Source organism: Embiotoca jacksoni, unplaced genomic scaffold, assembly GCF_022577435.1.
Source record: "Embiotoca jacksoni isolate LCO1_2020_lvr unplaced genomic scaffold, fEmbJac1.0.p SCAF_7, whole genome shotgun sequence".
In the NCBI taxonomy this organism is placed as follows: domain Eukaryota; kingdom Metazoa; phylum Chordata; class Actinopteri; family Embiotocidae; genus Embiotoca; species Embiotoca jacksoni.
In genome coordinates, this window is record NW_027185425.1 from 14,263,553 (window position 1) to 14,282,358 (window position 18,806).

The window sequence follows — 18,806 nt, forward strand, 5'->3', positions numbered from 1 at the left end:
ACTAGAGGCCTGCAAAACCCTGTGACACATTCATACTCATACAACAATGGCAACAGAGCTGACGTGCAAAGTGCTTGCCTGCTATCTGGAGCAACGTGGGGTTCAATGTCTTGCCCAAGGACACTTCAGCATGTGGACAGGAGGAAACCACAGACTGAACCACCAACCTTACGGTTTGAGGGCAACTCGCTACAACACCTGAGCGACAGCCGCCCTATAAGATCACAATACCACTCCAAATACAATGGGACAAGATTCCTCCTGATCTCTACAGCAGAGCTTTCTCCTCCAGTTGGATCATCATCCTCCAGCAGGTAGGAAAACTCTAAAAGTTCCACCTAAATGTGGGACCTATCAGATTTTGTGACCCACCCTGATATCTTACCATCATCCTGACCATCTCACTCTTCACGCCTAAACCTGACCAACACTTCAGGCCACAGAATTCAGGGTCGTGGTTTTAGATTCAGAACTTCGCTCTTTCCGCAATTTCTGTGGTTCTGAAGCCATATTGTTACCTATTAGACGGAAGAAAGAACCACAATTCCCCTTTCATCATTGCTTTACCTAAAAAAAAAGGGACAAATTTGACTGTTTTGTTGCTCCTGTGAGCCCATTTGAAAGAATTTACATGTAAAAAAAATAAGAATTTAACAAGCAACATGTTTCAAAAATATTTATTTTTTATTAACTTCACAGTTAAACAAACCCACAGGCATACATGTACAATGATGTAGGAGATGCTTCTTGTGTCTCAGATGTCCTTCAGGATCTCATAGCCGTGTGGGCTGGGCGTCCAGTGCGGGGGCCAGCTGGTCTTAATGCTCGGCCTATCCTTCAGCAGGCTGTAATATTTGGCCAGTTTGGGGTAGCGGCCTGCAGACAGCCTAGAAAGGAAGACACAAGGTCACGACGTCACGATGAAAAAGCCCGACTGGGCTCTATTTTCCAGGAAGTACTGAACTGAGTTCCTCACCCGAAACGAAACGCATACGCAACGTTTGGGAAGACGATCACATCAGCTAAGGAGAAGGCCCCCCCCGCCAGGTACGAGCCCGCAGCCACCTTAGAGAAAATAGAGGAAGCACCGCTGTGAAGACTGTGTGTCTGTGGCTGTGTGTGTGTTCGTGTGGTGTTCATACCTTCTGCAGGTAACCCTCCCACAGCTGGAGCTCCGTGGTCAGAGCGTCTCTGGTTCTCTTCACAGCCAAGTCGTGTCTCTCTCCTTCGGGGACAAACCAGTCGTAGTAGATCACTGAATCTGAGGCAGGACGTACAACGTAAACATCCCTGCACGGTGTGATGGTCTCCTGTCTGTTACCTCTCTACGCTCTGTGCTGGTGTTCGAGTGACTCACTGAGTACATCAGTGAGGTTGACTCCCTCCATCAAGCGTTGGTACATCAGTGCTTGTTCTGCAGGACTGTCAGGAGTCAGCTTGTTGCCCTGAGACTTGAACTGATTCTGTCCCAGCAGAGAGAAAGAAAAGATCAGACACAATATCCTGGATGATATTCAACGTGTTTCATATATATATATATATATATATATATATATATATATATATATATATGTATTTTGTTTTTGCTGTTCACCTCCAGGTATAAACATGCTGCACTGGACTCATTCAGTGTGTTGTCTCCATGTTTGAACGCAGGGACCTGCCAGGAAGAAAATGTGATAATTAAATTATAATAAGAAGGCAGGACATCTGGCGGGTCCTTGTGCAGTACACTTTGTGCCACAAGTGCGTCATTATATAAAGGGCAACTTCTATAATGATGATATTGCATATGTTTTTTACTGTTTTTTATTTTTTTACAGTAATTATTAAAACATTTAAGAAAAGAAAAACCTATATTAAGAATTTTTTTTTAAAAACTTTACTAAGTTTAATAATGACTGGAGGTGTTAGAGATGCCAGCAAAAAGACCAATCAGCCGTGTCATGCACCTGTTGTGCTGCAGTGAATCATGGGAAAACCGGCAGGCACATTAAATTACTGTATATATGTGCTAGATTTCTATAAAAGTACAAGAAATGACTATAAATATAAAATAAATGACTGTAAATTTGTACCACTTCACAATAAATGTATAACATATTACTATAAGTGAGAATCACATGTGCAATAAATAGCTATAAATCCTATGTTTAGGGTTTTTAGCTATAATGTTTGTTAGATGATGACTGTGGAGATATTTCATATCTCCTGTATATACATGTTAGGATTGATAACATTATGCGTAATATTATAGGAGCTTATGAGCAGTCTCAGCAAAACGTATCAGTATATATTTCCACTGTGTTGCAACACTACACGCGTGATTGCAAAAAACTGACAACGTAAGCACAATACTGCTATTTCACAAGTAAACTCTGTTTGACCGGATTAAACGAATGGTGTGTTGCTTAGAGCAAAACTAAAAGCAGCCTGCATGCATGCGCTCTGTACTTATCAATGGACTATTATCTATTCTGGGAGTGAATAATAGTTGTTTTGTGTAATGACTTGATATCACAACAATAAGTGATTGTTAAATGTGTGGACATATGGCTAGCCAGCTGACATCCATGTATGGACCTATGTTTAGTCAGCTGACACCCCGGGGCGCAACCACTGCAGCCAAGGTAGTGGCATGACTGATTCCGAAAAGTACGTCCCATCCCACGTTTATGTGAAGTGAGTGTATAAATATTGTACTCTTTTCCGTAAGAAGCTGAAGAACTTTGCAGTCCAGCAAACGGTGCACTTCTTCCCGTGCTGCATGTCCAATAAAGAATTCGGATGAATTGATCTTCGACTCCAACATCATCTGTGACCAGTCTGTTCACAGAAAATCTACCACATGACCAAATTACCTGTAAATGCACTCTGGGTGTTACAATTTATTTGGCCACTAAAAGGCGCCCTTTCCCTTCCTTATTGGACTGAAAGCAACAATTTCCTGTCTAATTGGATGATTTGAGGGGTTTAGAGTATTGTTTTTTTTTTTGCATGTGTAAATATTTTTGGTTATATTTTCTTAGTTTATTAGAGAAGAATAAGTTTAAAGTGAATGTCAGTCTGAAGGGTTAGAATTACACTCCCTCATTCTGCTTGTGGTCAACTAATAAAGGATTGGTTACTTCAGCCTTTTGCCCATTTCTCTTTTAGTAGGAATCAGATCTTCAACGCTCATCCTAACTTACATTAGTAGAACAAGTAACTAGAATCTGAATATCTGCAACTAACAAGGAATAAAATGTGTCGGTATTGATCATGGTTGTACATTTTACTGGGATTACGTGCGTGCTGCGACGCCTACCTGTCCTCTGGGGTTGATTTCCAGAACTTCCTGAGATTTGTGCTCCATTTTCTCGAAGGACAGCAGCTTGTGTTTGTATCCGTGCAGCTTCTTCTCCTCCAGAGCGATCATGACGCGCCAACACGGAGCGGATCCGGCGGCCCACAGCAGGCTCATCGACTTGGCCATGGTCGCACGGTGCTTCAGACACAATCCTGAGGTCAACAGGTGGAACAGCGATCTGCACAATCACTGCACAGTGAGCAGCAGTCGAGCACTTTATGGCACCTCATTAATCCAAAGGTCGGTCGGCAGAACCTCCCGAGTCAAAACGGGAATCGCAGGTGAAACGAGTAATGACGTGAACTTTTTCCACTCAGAGGGTTTTGTGGTTTTATTGCAGAACGTGTATACACAGCATTTCAAGTGAAAGTGTTGTATTTATGCAGTGATGTTTTCCCTGTCCCTGCTGACCTGTTCAAGTCCATACGAAGTACAACGAGACCACAGAGCTCAAATCAAACGTCCCCTTCTCTCAGCAAGGAGCAACAACTCAAAAACAAAACATTTCTGCTATCTCTCAAGAATCTTCTCTTTTAATTACAATTCACAGAAAGAAAAAAAAAGCCTCTTTTGATCTTTTTCTCTCAGACTATAATACAAGTTTCTACAGAAATTACAAAAATAATACAAGAACCGCACTAAACATGCACACTGTAGAGCTACAGTATTCAGGACCTGGCAGCTGACGAGGGCATTTACACGTTTGATGCAGAAATCTCTGCAAGTCCTTCAAAATAAGATTATTAATATTAAAAAAAAAACAACTCCATATCTTTTTTTATCTTTTTACACTTTACAAACAGTACCTCTGAGATAAAAACGTATATTTTTTTTCTGTGTTGTTCATTTCAGCATGACAGACTGTTAAAGTTGATAGTTAAGGTGCGAGATGTCAGAGCTTTGCAAATAAATACTGAGAACGTTTACTGTATTCAGCACTCGGCAGACCTGTGAGTGTGACATGTGGGAGTCATCTGAGAAGTAGGAGGTGAATACGAAGAGAGAGAGAGAGAGAGAGAGAGAGAGAGATGGGAAGAAGGTACAGCACTGTCCCTTTAAAATGAAAGGCACTCATCAGATTGAAAACCTTTCACGTTCCTACAAAACACACGTGCCACATGTGCAGCTGCAGAAGCAAAACGCCTGCATGTTCACGTAGGACGGTTCTTATTAAACATCTGTTCGTGTGATCTCTTGGGATCCTTTAAAACTCTACAAGAACAAATTAAAATTCCTCTTAATCTTCATTCACAGCTTTGATAAATTAAAAATGGTGAAGTCACAGCAAATTATCCCTTTGGACTGATGCAACATTTCAAATATGTTTAGATAAATAAAAAGCGGCAGCGTCACTGAATTCGATTTTTCTTTTCCTAGCCAAATTGAATACATCAGTCTCTGTGTGACAAATACTCCACTGTTTCTTCTGGAAGATTTTTTGTTGTTGTTGTACTGAATACAAAAAAAAAAAAAGAAATAAAAAAAACACTGCCGTGGCTGCAGCTTCTTCACTCAGAAACATTAGGCAAGTTTAGCAGCTGGCAAAAACCTTAAAAGGGCGGGGCTTGTGGCGGGTGGAACGCAGCTCCAGATTGTGGCGAAGGCTGACGGAGACGTCAGATTCACGGCTGTGTTTCCACGGCAGCGAGGACGGGTGAGAGGCGGACGATCACATCGGAGCGTCTGGAGAATCAGTCAGCCCCAAAGCGACAGCTTCCTCTGGTGTCAGCCCGTTTTTCAGAGTCCGCCTCACTGTGACGAGAGATGAGAGTTATGGAGCGGTCATTCGCTGTTCGACATACCGACCGTATGAGTTCATAACATACTGAAACGTCCTCGTTCATACTAAAAGCTGTTCTGCAGCAGCTGCTGTTAAAAACTATTTCTTGGATGGGACTGGAAACTTCCTGGGGTCTCTCCTTGTTGCCTGGCAACTGCTCAGAACTGTCCAACACACACCTGTCAGTTCTACTATACAATAGGACAAATCATAGTTTGATAATGGACGTACAACATATGAAGAATTGTCTCTGCTGTTTGGCTTTGCATCGAAATCCATTTTTAATTCATGCATGTTCAATGAAACGCAGTCAGTCAAATATTAGAAGTTAAGCGTCTTTGAGATAAACAGTTAACGGTTCTAATTCACCATGTTTGTTTTTTGTGTCACCATCATCCAAACTGAGGTGCATCGCAAGTGAAAACTTAAAAATGTGTTGTTTTTTTTCTTGCTGTCTTCGTCATGTTTCCAGTTTGAACAAACTACAAACTCAAAGCCTAAAATCAGTAAATAAAATAGTTTTGGGATAGATGTGAAGGCTCTGTCGGGTCGTACATGATTTGCGGTTGGCCCTGGACCTCCTCCTCTCTCGGGGCTGGGCTCTGGTTCCGGGTCCCTGAGTGGCCGACCTCACGATGCGCTCCATGATTTCATCTGCGGCGTCGTCTCCGCAGGTCTGCGTGTCGTCTACGGGTGGCGTCCACGCCTGCATACTGCGACCTGCACCAGCAGGCGACAAACGTTCATACATGAGCAAACTAAACCCTTTCAGGTGAACTAACTCCTGTCTGGCACTTCCTGTCGTCCTCACCTCCTCGTCCAGGTCGTGATCTGGTCCGCGTCCGCAGGCCCGGCACCACGCCGCCCTCCTTGTCGCCGCTGCCGCTGCCGGTCCTCAGCACCGCTTTCATGTGCTCGTGCTCCGCAGCGTCTTCGGTGTGGCCCAGACCCTGAGGCTGCTCGCTCTCCTGGCTGCCACTGGGGGCGCTGTTGCTGCTGCTCGAGCCGTACCGACCGCACTGCGTGAAGAGACAGAACGGAAGACGATCAGAATCAGGCAGCTTGAGTTGGATGTATTTTGGACTCAAACACACCAAAGTTGAAGCATCAAGAAAAAACACCTGTGAAGATTAAAGATGTTAAAAAAGATGTTAAGTGAAAACTGAGGAAAAGTAATCTAGTTGCAGTTAATGGATTCATGCACATGCACACGCACGCACACACACACACACACACACACACACACACACACGCGCGCAGACAGACTGGCACACAGGCTGATACCTCGCCCTCCTCTTCATCATCAGACTACAGGAGAAATAAAGAGTGAAAGTCAAAGAACAGATCAAAGAAAATGAAGGAAAACAAATAAAGAAAGAGAGACCGCAGTTGGAGGTGTTTGTGTGAGAGGTTGTGTGTGTGTGTGTGATGCTCACAGGAGCGTTCACGTCCATGATCATCTTTCCTCGGGTCTTGTTGCGTTCGCGATGGTCGGCTCGCTTCTGTTTCTGCTGCAGCACGCGGTCTCGGGTGGTTCGGTACTCCAGAGCAAACTCGCTGAGGATTTTACTGAACCTGTGGACGCTGACCTCTCTCACGCTGTAGGCCGGGTGACCGAGGAACAACAGGAAGGAGTGGAACCTGGGAGGAAGACGACGTAATCGGTAATCTTTCATCGCTTTTTAAAAACATTTTTTTATCACTTTTTTACATTCATATTTTACTATTTTACAATAATGCTGTGTGGTAAAATGGACGAATCAAACTAAAAATAACAGCGAAGTACCTGTTGATGATCCTGCGGTGAACGATCTTGAGGATGATGATTCTTTCGGCACAGTCTTTGAGGAAGTCAGACATCTTCTGCTTCAGCTGGGGCTTCATCTCGTGCTTGGCGATCACCTTCAGGTGGTCCCATGAGGCTTTGCAGCGCCGCTCCATCTGACACAGGTTCTCCTGCAGCTGGTCAAAGTCCACCTGATGGAAAAGATGGTGATACAAACAAATAACCAAAATGACTACAAAAAGGTTTAGTGGAAACTTCTTAGAAATAACTTAATGTGACTGTAGGAGTTCTAGTTTTCATTTTTTGAAACAATTTCAGGTATTTTGACTCATGTAATACTGAGAGCTCATTAAACTCAACAAGTCATATTTTTAAAGGTCCCATATTATACAACTTCAGATATCCATTTCATTTCTCTGGATTATAAAGCAGGACTCGGTGCTGTATAAACACTGTGAAAGTGTCAAAACACTCACATGCACACAGCCCGTATTCAGCGACTGTGCTGTTTGGACTGCAAACTAAACACCATAAAAGTGTGAAATATGGGAGCTTTAAAGAAGCACGATTGGCTGATGAGACTTTCCTACATGTGTTGTTTGAATGTTTAAATGCCACAGAGACTTTAAAACCTGCTGAGTGTTATTAAAACAACAAATTAAGAGCGAGCTAACAGCAAACAAACGAATTAACAAACAAAAAAACTCAAAACTCAAAACCACAGCGTAAGTTAGCAGACGCTTCAGTCCCTGTCTCCTTAGGGACAGGGACTGAAGAGTCCATCTTTTCCCAGTAACTTAGAACACAATTAATATTCCAGAAAAAAATAAACTGACATGATCCCTGGGTGAAGCCTGATGATATTATGGTATATTAACTGAAGTGGCTCCAACTACTTTTCCACCTGAGTAAAAACCTTTTTTAAGTCCAGTGAGCTTAACTCAGGTTTTCCACTCGATGCATCTTCTGCGGATGAAAAGTATCACGTACACAAGCTTTCCGATAGTGAACGTACTTTTGCCGAGCGCGTGATGGCTCCTATCTCGGAGTAAAGGTCGGTGCTCTGAGGGAAGTTCTCCACCACGACAGAGCAGGCGTGATGGAGCAGAGACTGCTTGTGGACCGTGTCCTTCACCTCAGGAACCTTCTCCAAATACGTCAGCTCGAAGCCTTTAGCCTGGACACGCAAACATAAACACAAATAAATCACATTTTATATATATTCTTTTTTAAGCATTCCAATGTGATAAGAAACTTAAAAAGAAATGGTTTTCACATACATTTGTTTCAACAAGCAAATAAGCTGAGCTTGAACACAGCATACGTTTGGAGTATCATCATTAGGTACGTTTGCTCTGATGTCATTTCTAATCTATAAATTACAAGCCTGGACAGTTTACACTCCATTAAAACCACCGACTGTCTCCACAACTTCTCTAAACCACTGCGACAAACCGAGGAAGCTTGCGATCATGTCCCACTACGATGACGTGGACCTGTCGTGACTCACGTTGCTGCTATTGAGGAAGTTTCCGATGGAGAGCAGCGTGGAGAGGATGTAGCGCAGAGTTTTGTTCTTCTCCAGCTGCTCCATACCTTCCTTCAGATCCTGCAGTGGTTCGGCTACTTCCTGGGAGGAGGAAAACACACATACATCATTACTTGAGTTAATTAAGGCCCGTGAAAATGTGTGTTTCATCAGTTGTGTAAGCGGAGAACAGGTGCACGTCGCCTCCCACCACAAGTCATCTGCTGTTGTTCGAGGTCATGAGAGGTTGTTTCGAAGCTGCTGCTGCTTTGGTCAAGTCTCCGCCGTCAAACGTGCTTCTGATTACGTGGACCTTTTGTTGTGTTTGTGTGCCTGCACGGTATGTTGCCCTCCATTAAAACCGTCCCGCGGAGGCGAGTCGGGAGCGTCGCTCCGTCGAACGTGCGTGAATCGTGTCTTACACGGAGAGATTAAAGACAACTGCATCCTGCTGGAGGCCATAAAACATTTGCAGGACGGCAAACGGAGGGGCAGCGTGTTTCTCATTCTCGGTGTTTTGGCTTTGAACTTCTCCTGCTGGTTGCATTCTTCGCTCCAGTAAAACATGGTGTGCCAGAAGAAGAAGGAGGAGGAAGGTGAGGTGAGGTGCTGCTAATAAGCGTGCATATTTTGTTCTGATGTTATGATGTAACTATGTTGATGTTTTGCGGATGTTGTTTGTACTAAAGGGATGTTGATACTTACTGACACGGCTATAAGACACACATGCTGTGCACATTGACTCCAACCTTCATTTAGCTGCGTCTGTTTCTGCTTTAATAAAACCACTTTCACTAGCTAATTTCCTCCTCTACATACTTATGAAAAGCACACACCACTTTAACTCAAACTTCTACACTTTTATCGAACACTTTTAGCGGTTAAAAGTACTGTGACACGTTTAATCCTATGAACCTGAGCCTATTTTCAGGGTAATTTCACTACCTTCACTTTTAAGTTCATATCTTGGTCATTGTTGGGGCTAACAATTCATGCTATATCTTGTTTAATTTAATAATACTTAGAGATTTTATATTTTAGCTTTTATATCAAGGGAATACAAACATTTTTATGTTTTTACATGTCTCTCACCATAAAATATAGTCAGTAGAGATATCTCTTTATAATTGTGTCGAGGAGATTGTCTAGAATCTGAAAATATATGAAACCATGTTTGTGGTAAACTATGACTCAGCAATTTGAAAAAAAATAGGTGCTTAGTGCCTGATGGAAAATAAAGGTCATGAATGACTCCGGGTGGCCAGGGGCCCGAACCAGGAACTCACACTCGGAGCATACAGCCCTGTGATATGTGCTGATAACTCAGCTGTAGTGTAGGCCCACAAATATGTTGTTTATTTATTTGTTTGTTATTCAGACAAAGTGGGATGTAATGTCAGAAGGCAGTACAGAGGTCAACTGTGATTTTAAAACCAGATTAGCTAAAAAAAAAAAAAAAGCTTTGTTGTACAGAGAAACAACAGGTATTATCAGAAAGGGTGAATTCTGTTGTTTAATTTTGCTATGCGGTACGTTGTGAAGCGTTCGGGACTTTGGGAGAAATTCAGCGGAGGTGGAGATGGACGCAGCACTTCAGGCAGAGTGTAACGACGGTGCAATTTCAAAGTTGAATTTCTCTGCAATGCATCGTCACACAAACGAGGCACTGACATGCAGTTTCATAGGATGTGTGCTGCATCTCTCTGTGGTGAATACTCACTGCGCTACTCAACTGAGAACAACGGGTGGAGTTAAACCGACCTTCTCTGTTGCCTCGTAGTCCATCTTGAAGGCCCACAGCTGGAGTCGGGCAGAGAGCTCACTGATGGAGGACAGAGTGAGGAGGAACTGCTCTGCGGAGCCCAGCGGGACGTCGGGGTTGGCCAGCTGCGCCTCCTGGATCTTCTGCTTCTCTTCCTCTGTCGGGATCATCGTCAGGATTTTCTGAGAGGAGAAGACGGAGCAGTACATCGGTGATACTGTAGGCGTGAGAAAGGATTCTTCACTTCTGATTGGCCACCGTCTGAATCTCTCACCTCTATGCCCTCCTTGTTGAGCGCGTACTCGTCGAAGTTGAGGATGGCCGTCTTGATGGTGCGAGGCGGAGGCAGCACCGTCAGGCCGATGTTGATGGCGTTACTTCTCTTCGAATCCAAAACAATGATCTCCTGACGTTTGCCGTCGGCCGCCGTTTTCTAGGACACAAAAACACAGAGAGGGTCAGTGCTGGATCTCCCTCCCCCACCTCCCCCTTCCCGTCTCCCTTCCCCGTGTGGTCTCCTTTATGGGCTTGTCAGGATTAGAGAGCTCGTCGCTCAGGTTACATTAGCTGCAGCTGTGTGAACTATATGTGGTAGGGGGAGCAAGAAATAGCATTACAGGTTGGTATACACTGTATGTGGGTGTTTGCATTAGTCTGTAGACACACTCTCACTGTATGTGCGCAGATGACCTCACCAGCGCTCGAGGCCATTATGAACTCTTAAAGGAAGGAAGTCATAATCTGTCACCACATTACAGTGTAACAGAGTAGGTGCTAAGACCTTGTTACTGCCACTTAGAAATCATACACTCACACCACAGTGCAACTCTGCCTCTACTGAGCTGTTTCATGTTACAGTTCACGATACACAAGTGTTAGAATTGGTTTGAAGCTTGCGGTCTGTAATAGTTAACATCTAAATTACGTATCTAATTCAGGTAATAAAACCTAAAGAAGGGAACAAAGAAGAGTCTGCAAAAAGAAATCGTAGAAACATCATAACGTTCGCTTTGCCCTCTGATGTCTTCGGTGCACTGGTGGTCCTTGAAACCGTGGATTTTTTCTTAACCGAGAGCTTTCCATGAGCTGTTTCGATACTATAGCCGCAGACCACCATCATACTGTCACATTAGCCGAGCCGAAGCGAAGTGAACTACCAACAGGTTCGCCTCCAATAGAAAGCAGCAGCTCAGGAGTTCAAAGTGTGAGAGGCCCGGCTTCAGCTCCCCGTCTTTGCAGACCACAGCTTCCTCATTTAAAAGGCTTTTTTGAGAATTGCAAAGGATTCCAAACTCCCCTGTTTGATCAGGATCAAAACACACACGACCTCCCTTAACCCTTTAAACGTCGGCTTTCAGGTGCTGCAGATAATCCTCACAAAACGTTTAGACTTCTTGGCTAGCAAGGTGTCTGGGATGATGTGGCAGCCGTTAAACTCAGAATGCCAAAAGGACCAAATAAAAGAGTACATGATACCTGCTATACGTGAGGAGTTTACATCACGAGCTGAAAAAACTGTAAAGTATATTACATATATAATGTAGTGCAGGCAAATTGAACTTCCAGCCCGGATACCGGCTGTTTAAATTTTTAATTGGCCCGGAAGCGGTTGCCTGTCAATGAGTCTGAGTGAGTAATAAATAAAGTATGGTATAAATCTCTAAACTACTTTGAGACTTGAACCATAGACACAAAAGGATGTAAGTAATTAGGAGTGGGTAACCTTGGCGACAGGATAGCTTGAAGAGGAGGTGGATTTGTCCTGTGATTGACAGCTAAAGGATTACACGCTCTCCTGCCATTTGCTGAGTCAGGCCGCACAGAGAAACTTGTGTTTGCGAAGCTAAAAACGAGCTTCAAAATGTCTGAAAGCCAAAGTTCATTGTAAAATATCATCAATTAAAGATTGAATGGAGTGACGGGTATTTATTTATTTTGCCAGCTCCAGCAAGTAATGTGTTTTTTGTGCAACATACTGTAAGAGCCATTCATTTACAAAGTATTCTGTGTATCGTGTGTTGGGACTAATGGCTGAAGTTGAGATAAACATTCAGTATCACACAGTGAAAACTATGAACTGGAGTCCCAAACCTCTCTGAGCCCTTTTTAGTTATTTACCTTTGTAACTGGTATTTCCTTCGACTTGGTCTCAAACAGATGTTCCAGTTTGGCCGTGTCCAGCTTTACTGATTCCAGTTTGGTCCAGATTGAGTCTCCACTGCGCTTGTTACCCTGGTACTGGCAGTCTGTCGGACGCACCTGATCACAAACAGAACAACAACAGGTTAGCGTTAGGTGGAGACATGTGTTGGACTCCCATTTCCTACAATAAAAACAGGTAAATGAGAGACTGTGAACACAACGAACCACAAAAAAGAGCAGCATCAGGAACATGTTGAGTGACTCATTGTTTCTGATGACTCCCTAATCTTAACTAGCTGATGGAAACATGCTGCCATTACATGTTTTTTTTTTTTTTTTTTTTTAACTCTGCAGGATCTTCTGCACAAATAAATATATAAGTTGAATAATTCTGGAAACAAAACCATCAGTAACAGATCGTATTTCCTGTAGAGAAACTGAAAGTCTGAATTTTTAGCTGCCACAAATTAATGGTTTATCATATGAAATCATTCACTGTGATTAGAAAAGATTGAATGCTAATTGACTGAATGACTGCTTGAATGACTAATTCAAGTTCTAACTACAGTTATCGCTTTCTGGATGAATGTCGTGTAAAATCTGACGAGCCTTAAAAATAATTAATTAAATATTAATTAATAATACTTTACTAAAAATAGTATTTGTTTCGACCCACCTCGCTCCAGAAGAGTCTGATTGTCTTCTTCTTTTTGTTGAAGAGCGGCGGCTCTGGGGGAGGAGGCCCCGGAATCAGAGCGCTAAAGGAAGGAGGAGGCGGAGGCCTCATGATGCCAAGTAAGGGAGGGGGTGGGGGGCAGCAGCCCGGCATGGGCGGGGGCGGTGGGAAGCGGTGGATGAAGGGCGGAGGAGGCGGCGGGGGCGGCAGGTCGCTGCATCCCCCCATCAACACGGCGTCCAGAATGTCCTTGTCGTCGGCCTCCGTCAGGTCGGTGAAGTTGATGTCCCCAATGCGCAGTTCTCGAGGGCTGGCCAGCAGCTGGTCCCAGATGGTGTCAGATTCCTTTTTGGGTGCAGGTGGTGGTGGAGGAGGAGGAGGAGGAGGAGGAGGTGGGGCCTCGCTGGCTGGGCTGTCCAGGTGAGGCTGGGCCGAGCCGAGGTCCTTGATCAGGTCTCCGAACCGCTCGGCGAACGCGCGGATGGTTCGGCGAGTCTCCAACTTCTCGTCCTTGTTGTTGCTCTCCTGGTCCTCCTCTGGCTGTCCGTTGGCGTCCTGCTGCGTCTCCTTATCCTCCCCCTCTCCTTTCTCTTCCTCCTTCTCCACATCCCCTTCCTCCTCCTTCTCCTCATCAGTGGGCTTCTTGTTCTGGGAGTACAACATGTCCAGCATGAAGAGTTTGCTGTTGAGGAGTTTGTTGCACTTCTCATTCACCTCGGCCTCCTTAAAGCCTGAGAAAGAGTGTGACGGGGTAGAGAAGAGGAAAAATAATGTGAGACAGATCTTAAACTGGGACTCGTACATGGTGCAGTAAAATCGACCCACCATTCTCGTTGCTCGCCCTCTCTTCTCTCTCCAGGGTGCTGCTGGCTGAGGAGATGCTGGAGGCCGAGCAGTTGTCCTTCTCGTTCACTTCCTCATTCTGTCGCTCCTTGTCGCTCAGGATGCCGCTGTCTTCCTCCGCCTCCTCCCTCTCCTCCTCCTTTTCCTCCTCCCTCTCCTCCTCCCTCTCCTCCTCCTCCTTCTCCTCCTCCTTCTCCTCCTCCTCCTCCTTCTGCTCCTGCTCTGGTTCCTCGACTTCTTCCTCCTTCTCTGCTGCCACTTCCTCCTGCACTTCCTCTTCTTTCTGCTCTTCCTCCTCCTCTTCTACCTCCTCCTCTTCTACCTCCTCCTCAGCAGGGACTTTTGCCTCTTTTTCCTCAGTTTCTACGCTGGCGCTGGAGTCATCAGCTTCTCCTGTGACAAAAAAAAGTGTTATTTACTCTCTCTTGTGCCCTGATTTAGCTCCCGTGGGAGCTACAGTCACTCACACTGTCACGTATAAGAGTTGTCTGTGATGAAACACTGTTTGAAACACGTGAAATTTCTCTTTAAATATTAAAGATATCTCTGTATTAGGCCGCGTACGGGACACCTCTGTATAAACACACACTCACACACACACACACACGCACACACACACACACACACACACACACACACACACACACACACACACACACACACACACACACACACACTGACAAGACAAACAAAAAAACCCCTCTTAATGTAAACAATATGGCAGGTACACAAAGCCAGGTTGTCGCAGGCCCAGGATATGAACAGGAAATGAAGAATTAAGTTCCTGTTTACATCAAAACACACACGTACACACGTACACACGTACACATACGTAACTCAGCAGTACAGTCGCTGCAGTGATGCAGGCGGGGTTAGAATAACACCACACTGTGAGGCCTCATACACTCGCCCCCTTTAAGCTACAGTACGTGAGATCGTAGCCGCGCATGCACTCCAAAACAAGGCTGTTTTCTTACGCAAGATGTTTTGGCATCACACTTTCTTAAAACGGTCTTTCAAAAACCCCGTTGACCCTTTCACCTACACCCTCCCCGACGGTGTCCCCTCCTTTCCTCTCTCTATTTTCCACAATCTGTCCTCCTTCTCCTTCTCATGCTCACACGACTGCATGCTAATTTAAACGGCGAGCGGTGAAGTGAAAGAATTTCAGGTTAAGAGTGATTGCTTCGGGGCGCACTGGTGGGAATTGAACTGACGGCCTTCTGGTTTTAATTATAACTCTCTAAAATATTAACCAGCAGAATTCAAAGTCGCTTGAACTGAGAAGTTATGAAGTTATGTAAAAGTTATGATCCTCAAGATTTTTATGAAGTTAAACCTCAGTTTTGATGCTATTTATGGTCTTTTTTGGGAAATATTCATTCATGATCTCTTACACAGTGTTTTGTTTCTGCGCTGGATTCACATGGTATGGTATGGTATGGTATGGCACTGAAAGTAATGAAATAAGACGGAGTAGCCACAGTGACACCGCTCATTGCCCTGCCGTTGTCTCCAACTGTCCACTGAAACTCCTCACAGCATGTGCAACATGAAATCAGTGAGTTGTTTCAGGTTTGTTTCTTTGTAGTAGATCACTGAGTTCTTGCTGCCATTCATTAATCTGCTGCTTAATCAACCAGAACTGAAATCCACAAGTTCTCCTCCACTCAAAAATTAGTTTGTTACTTCTCTTGGATGTTTGATCTCCAGTGTACACAGTGATTTAAGAGCACAGTTTGACACTAGAAGGCTGTGAAGTATGAACAGTATCAGCAGAATAAAGTGTAGCAGCAGTAGCAGCACTAGTAATGCTGCATACTGTTGTATGTTATATTATAAGAACAATCGGGTACCAATTGGCCACAGCTTTTTCATTAAACCCTTTGAAAAATTAGAGCTGATGTCATCTAAACAGTTTTCTCAGTTTGTCAATAACGCACATTCCCACTTCATCAAACGTCGTTCCCAGTTTTCCTACCAGTCTCAGAGGCCGTGTAGGGAGTGGCGGGGGTCTCCGCTTCAAGATCAGCCTCTGCGTCCTCCTGGGAGGCGAAGGAGGACGGGGTGCTGCTGCGCGACGATGAGGGCCAGGCCTCAGAGGGTTCAAAGGTCAGGTTGAGGTCAGGGCGAGTCCTTGGCACCCGGACGCGGTCCCTCTCGTACTCCTCCGCCGCCAGACGCTCCACGTTCTTATACCTGAAGGAGAATCAGCCGGAGGGAGGATGAGGATAGAAGAGGTTAAAAAAAAAAAAAAAAAAAAAAAAAAAAAAAAAGAGTCTGAAACAAAGCAGCTTCTGTCTTCTGAGCAGCGCTCGTCTCGGTGCTGGTCTTTGCCAAATTGCCCAAAACTAAACCACTCGTCACCGCTCTTTGGCAAGACACCTGAATTCATTAAAAAGTCCCAATTTACAATGTTTACCTTCAAAATTCGACTCCTTTTCTCCTCTACAGCTGCCACGCCTCTTTACCTCTTCACATTATAATCCCACCTCACTCCTCTACCTCGCCTCATTAATGGTCCACAAAGCATTCACTGCATTCATCACCCGGTTCCCTCGCTCTCCTCTCCTCTCCAACGCTCAGCCTTCAGCCCAAATATGCAACCAGAGGGAGTTTGAAGAAGAGGAGACAGTGTTAGGGAGGACGACAGGAGAGGAGAACAGGAGAGATGGGGTGAAGTTAATGTTAGTTGGGCTGCTGAAAGGACAAACATCAGAAGTGAATCAGAGTAAACCTGTTCAAGATGTGCCTCGATCAGCTCTCCTCCCTCGTCCATTCCTCCTCTCAGTCTTCCTCTTCTCTTTCTCCCTTCTCCCATTCAACCTCCCGGCCCAGCCAGGGATTTAGGGCAATGAGTCAACCCCTTCTCTCTCTCTCTCTCTCTCTCTCTCGCTCTCTCTGTCTCTTTCTCTCTCTGTCTCTCTCTGTCTCTCTCTCACTCTTTCTCTCTTTCCCTCTGTCTCTCTCTATCTCTGTCTCTGTCTCTCTCTATCTCTGTCTCTGTCTCTCTCTATCTCTTTCTCTCTCTCTCTCTCTCTCTCTCTCTCTCTCTCTCTCTCTCTCTCTCTCTCTAACCCCTCCTCTTTCCCACCGTGCCATGAATGTGTGCAGCTTCTGTTCAGAGTTCATTAGCATCCGGCCACTTCAGAGGCCTGAAGAAACTCGATCCTGATTCATGTGTGTGTTGGTGTGAATGTGCATGCGGTTAAGAGTGAAATTGAGCGAGCGAGCGGATTTTCTGCTTGAACCTGGATCGAACCTTCAGACAAACTGCACGTCCTCACACACTTAGAAATAAAAGGCGCTGAGTGACAGTTAGCAAAACACGATAACCTGCCAGCCTGCTGCTGAGAGCACTGTTTATGTCCATAAATCAAACTGCACACAATATGTGCCTTAGCTATAGCTGACCAACACAAGGTAATACCTGATTACAGCAGTGGTGGAAGCAGGTTCACTGTATTTAAAATATACACCGTCAAGGATTTATGGGGATATATTGGCAAAAAAGGAATATAATATTCATGATTATGTAGTGTTTCCCTTCGTTTGCGGAAGACTGAGAGATTTGGTGATCATCCGCTGTCCCGAAACAATTTTAAGTTTTCCTCACCAAAATATGCAATTTTAACATAGTTTTTTAGCATTATTATTACCATATCTGTGTAATATTTTCAAAAAATGTTGAATTGTAAGGGCAAATATTAAACATCCAGAAAGCTGAAATGCAAAACTTGCTGAAAAAGTGCTCTGGAGAACAACTACAACCATCAGGTCTGCGAAGGGCATTAATTATGTTTTGATACCCTCCACAATTATTTTACATTTTTCTGCTGAAGTGGTGTCCAGAATAGCATAAGAACTGCACCTGAGCTTAATAACGGGAGGGAAAACCCTGTTATGTTTTCATAAGTATACAACACCTGAAACGCAGACTCGTTATGTATTCATTACTTTAGAGTGAGCCCTGAATATCTAGATAGGGAGCGGGTCCTCTTGGAAGGGGAGGGTGAGATTAAAGGTGTTCAGTTGGTAGCAATCTGCAATCTCAACTCTAGATGCCACTAAATCCTACAAACTGCTCCTTTACCAACACGTTTCTTTAGTATTTCTGATTCACTTCATACTTTATTCTACTCTCCTACATTCCAAGGAAAATACTGCATTTACTCAACTGCAGCACATTTAATTTTCCTCTTCAGTGATTTACAAACAAAACAGTCAGATTATAAAACGTGTTTCTGTGTCTTAGATTAAAACACTCAAACACCATATAAAATAATTGAAATCACAAGCAAGAAAAACTGTACAATGCCACTTATACAATATATAATATACTAAATTATAGGAAATGCAAAGGGCATTTTGCTGATTTATTAGTACCTTTACTTTTAAAGCATTAATTTAATTTTGATAATAATACTTATGTACTGTTGCTTGTCACATATTGCTACTTTATAAAGCAAAAAAGACCTGAATAGTTTGTGGACTTCCATCCTGAGCTTTGAGCGAACTTCTAAGGCTGATGATATGCTAAAATGTTTAGCAGGTAAATTGTTTACCATTTTCACCATCTCACTTTTGCTGATCAGAATGCTAATATATTTGTTGTGCATTTTGTTTCAAGGATTTACTAAACCAAATTCCCGTTTTCATTTTCAATTTCAATTTCCAAGTCTGGTTTCAGTCAAACCGTACTACGTCCAACACTCATTTTTGTTGTCTGTCATTAAAGCCATCGTATTTCGTAAAAGTCCTTTTTAAACAAGGTGTTTCTGTGGTGTTTGTCAGCAACGAGTCCCACAGGGAGGTGAGGTGGGGCCGAAACTCGTGTTTTTCTGATAGTCAAAATGCCCAAATACACCATAAATACTTCAGAGATTCTGTGGCTATACTGAATACAAAAGGAAAGGCAACAGCGTTTGGCACAGAAAACA

General features: G+C 44.0%; 2 protein-coding genes across 5 annotated transcripts in view; both read right to left on the reverse strand.

Annotated features, from left to right (window-relative positions):
* Positions 1-722: 722 nt before the first annotated feature.
* LOC138214338 (glutathione S-transferase A-like) lies at positions 723-3,576 on the reverse strand. The gene is made up of 6 exons (XM_069175884.1): positions 3,308-3,576; positions 1,595-1,660; positions 1,358-1,463; positions 1,143-1,261; positions 977-1,065; positions 723-887 (listed from the first exon to the last, which is right to left on the reverse strand). The coding sequence occupies exons 1-6, from the start codon at positions 3,473-3,475 to the stop codon at positions 755-757; spliced, it is 681 nt and encodes a 226-aa protein (XP_069031985.1). The 5' UTR covers positions 3,476-3,576; the 3' UTR covers positions 723-754.
* Positions 3,577-3,866: 290 nt separating this feature from the next.
* Positions 3,867-18,806, reverse strand: part of fhod3a (formin homology 2 domain containing 3a) — a 60,039-nt gene continuing 45,099 nt past the window's right edge. For 3 of the 4 annotated variants that reach the window (XM_069175883.1, XM_069175882.1, XM_069175880.1), the window contains 14 exons: positions 15,848-16,065; positions 13,849-14,259; positions 13,024-13,754; positions 12,324-12,464; positions 10,480-10,638; positions 10,205-10,387; positions 8,426-8,545; positions 7,931-8,092; positions 6,916-7,106; positions 6,566-6,770; positions 6,414-6,437; positions 5,941-6,148; positions 5,685-5,849; positions 3,867-5,101 (listed from right to left, as the gene is read on the reverse strand). In XM_069175883.1, the coding sequence (XP_069031984.1) occupies positions 5,019-5,101; positions 5,685-5,849; positions 5,941-6,148; positions 6,414-6,437; positions 6,566-6,770; positions 6,916-7,106; positions 7,931-8,092; positions 8,426-8,545; positions 10,205-10,387; positions 10,480-10,638; positions 12,324-12,464; positions 13,024-13,754; positions 13,849-14,259; positions 15,848-16,065 (3,001 nt within the window). In that variant the 3' untranslated portion in view covers positions 3,867-5,018. The remainder of the gene's footprint in view (positions 5,102-5,684; positions 5,850-5,940; positions 6,149-6,413; positions 6,438-6,565; positions 6,771-6,915; positions 7,107-7,930; positions 8,093-8,425; positions 8,546-10,204; positions 10,388-10,479; positions 10,639-12,323; positions 12,465-13,023; positions 13,755-13,848; positions 14,260-15,847; positions 16,066-18,806) is intronic. The other variant, XM_069175881.1, reaches the window with a different exon arrangement.

Coding starts and splice junctions, on each gene's coding strand:
- LOC138214338 (XM_069175884.1), bottom strand. CDS start 3,475: ATGGCCAAGTCGATGAGCCTGCTGTGGGCCGCCGGATCCGCTCCGTGT. Junction 1,464..1,594: donor CAGCATGTTTATACCTGGAG/GTGAACAGCAAA, acceptor CTGCTGGGACAG/AATCAGTTCAAGTCTCAGGG. Junction 1,262..1,357: donor CAACCTCACTGATGTACTCA/GTGAGTCACTCG, acceptor GTCCTGCCTCAG/ATTCAGTGATCTACTACGAC.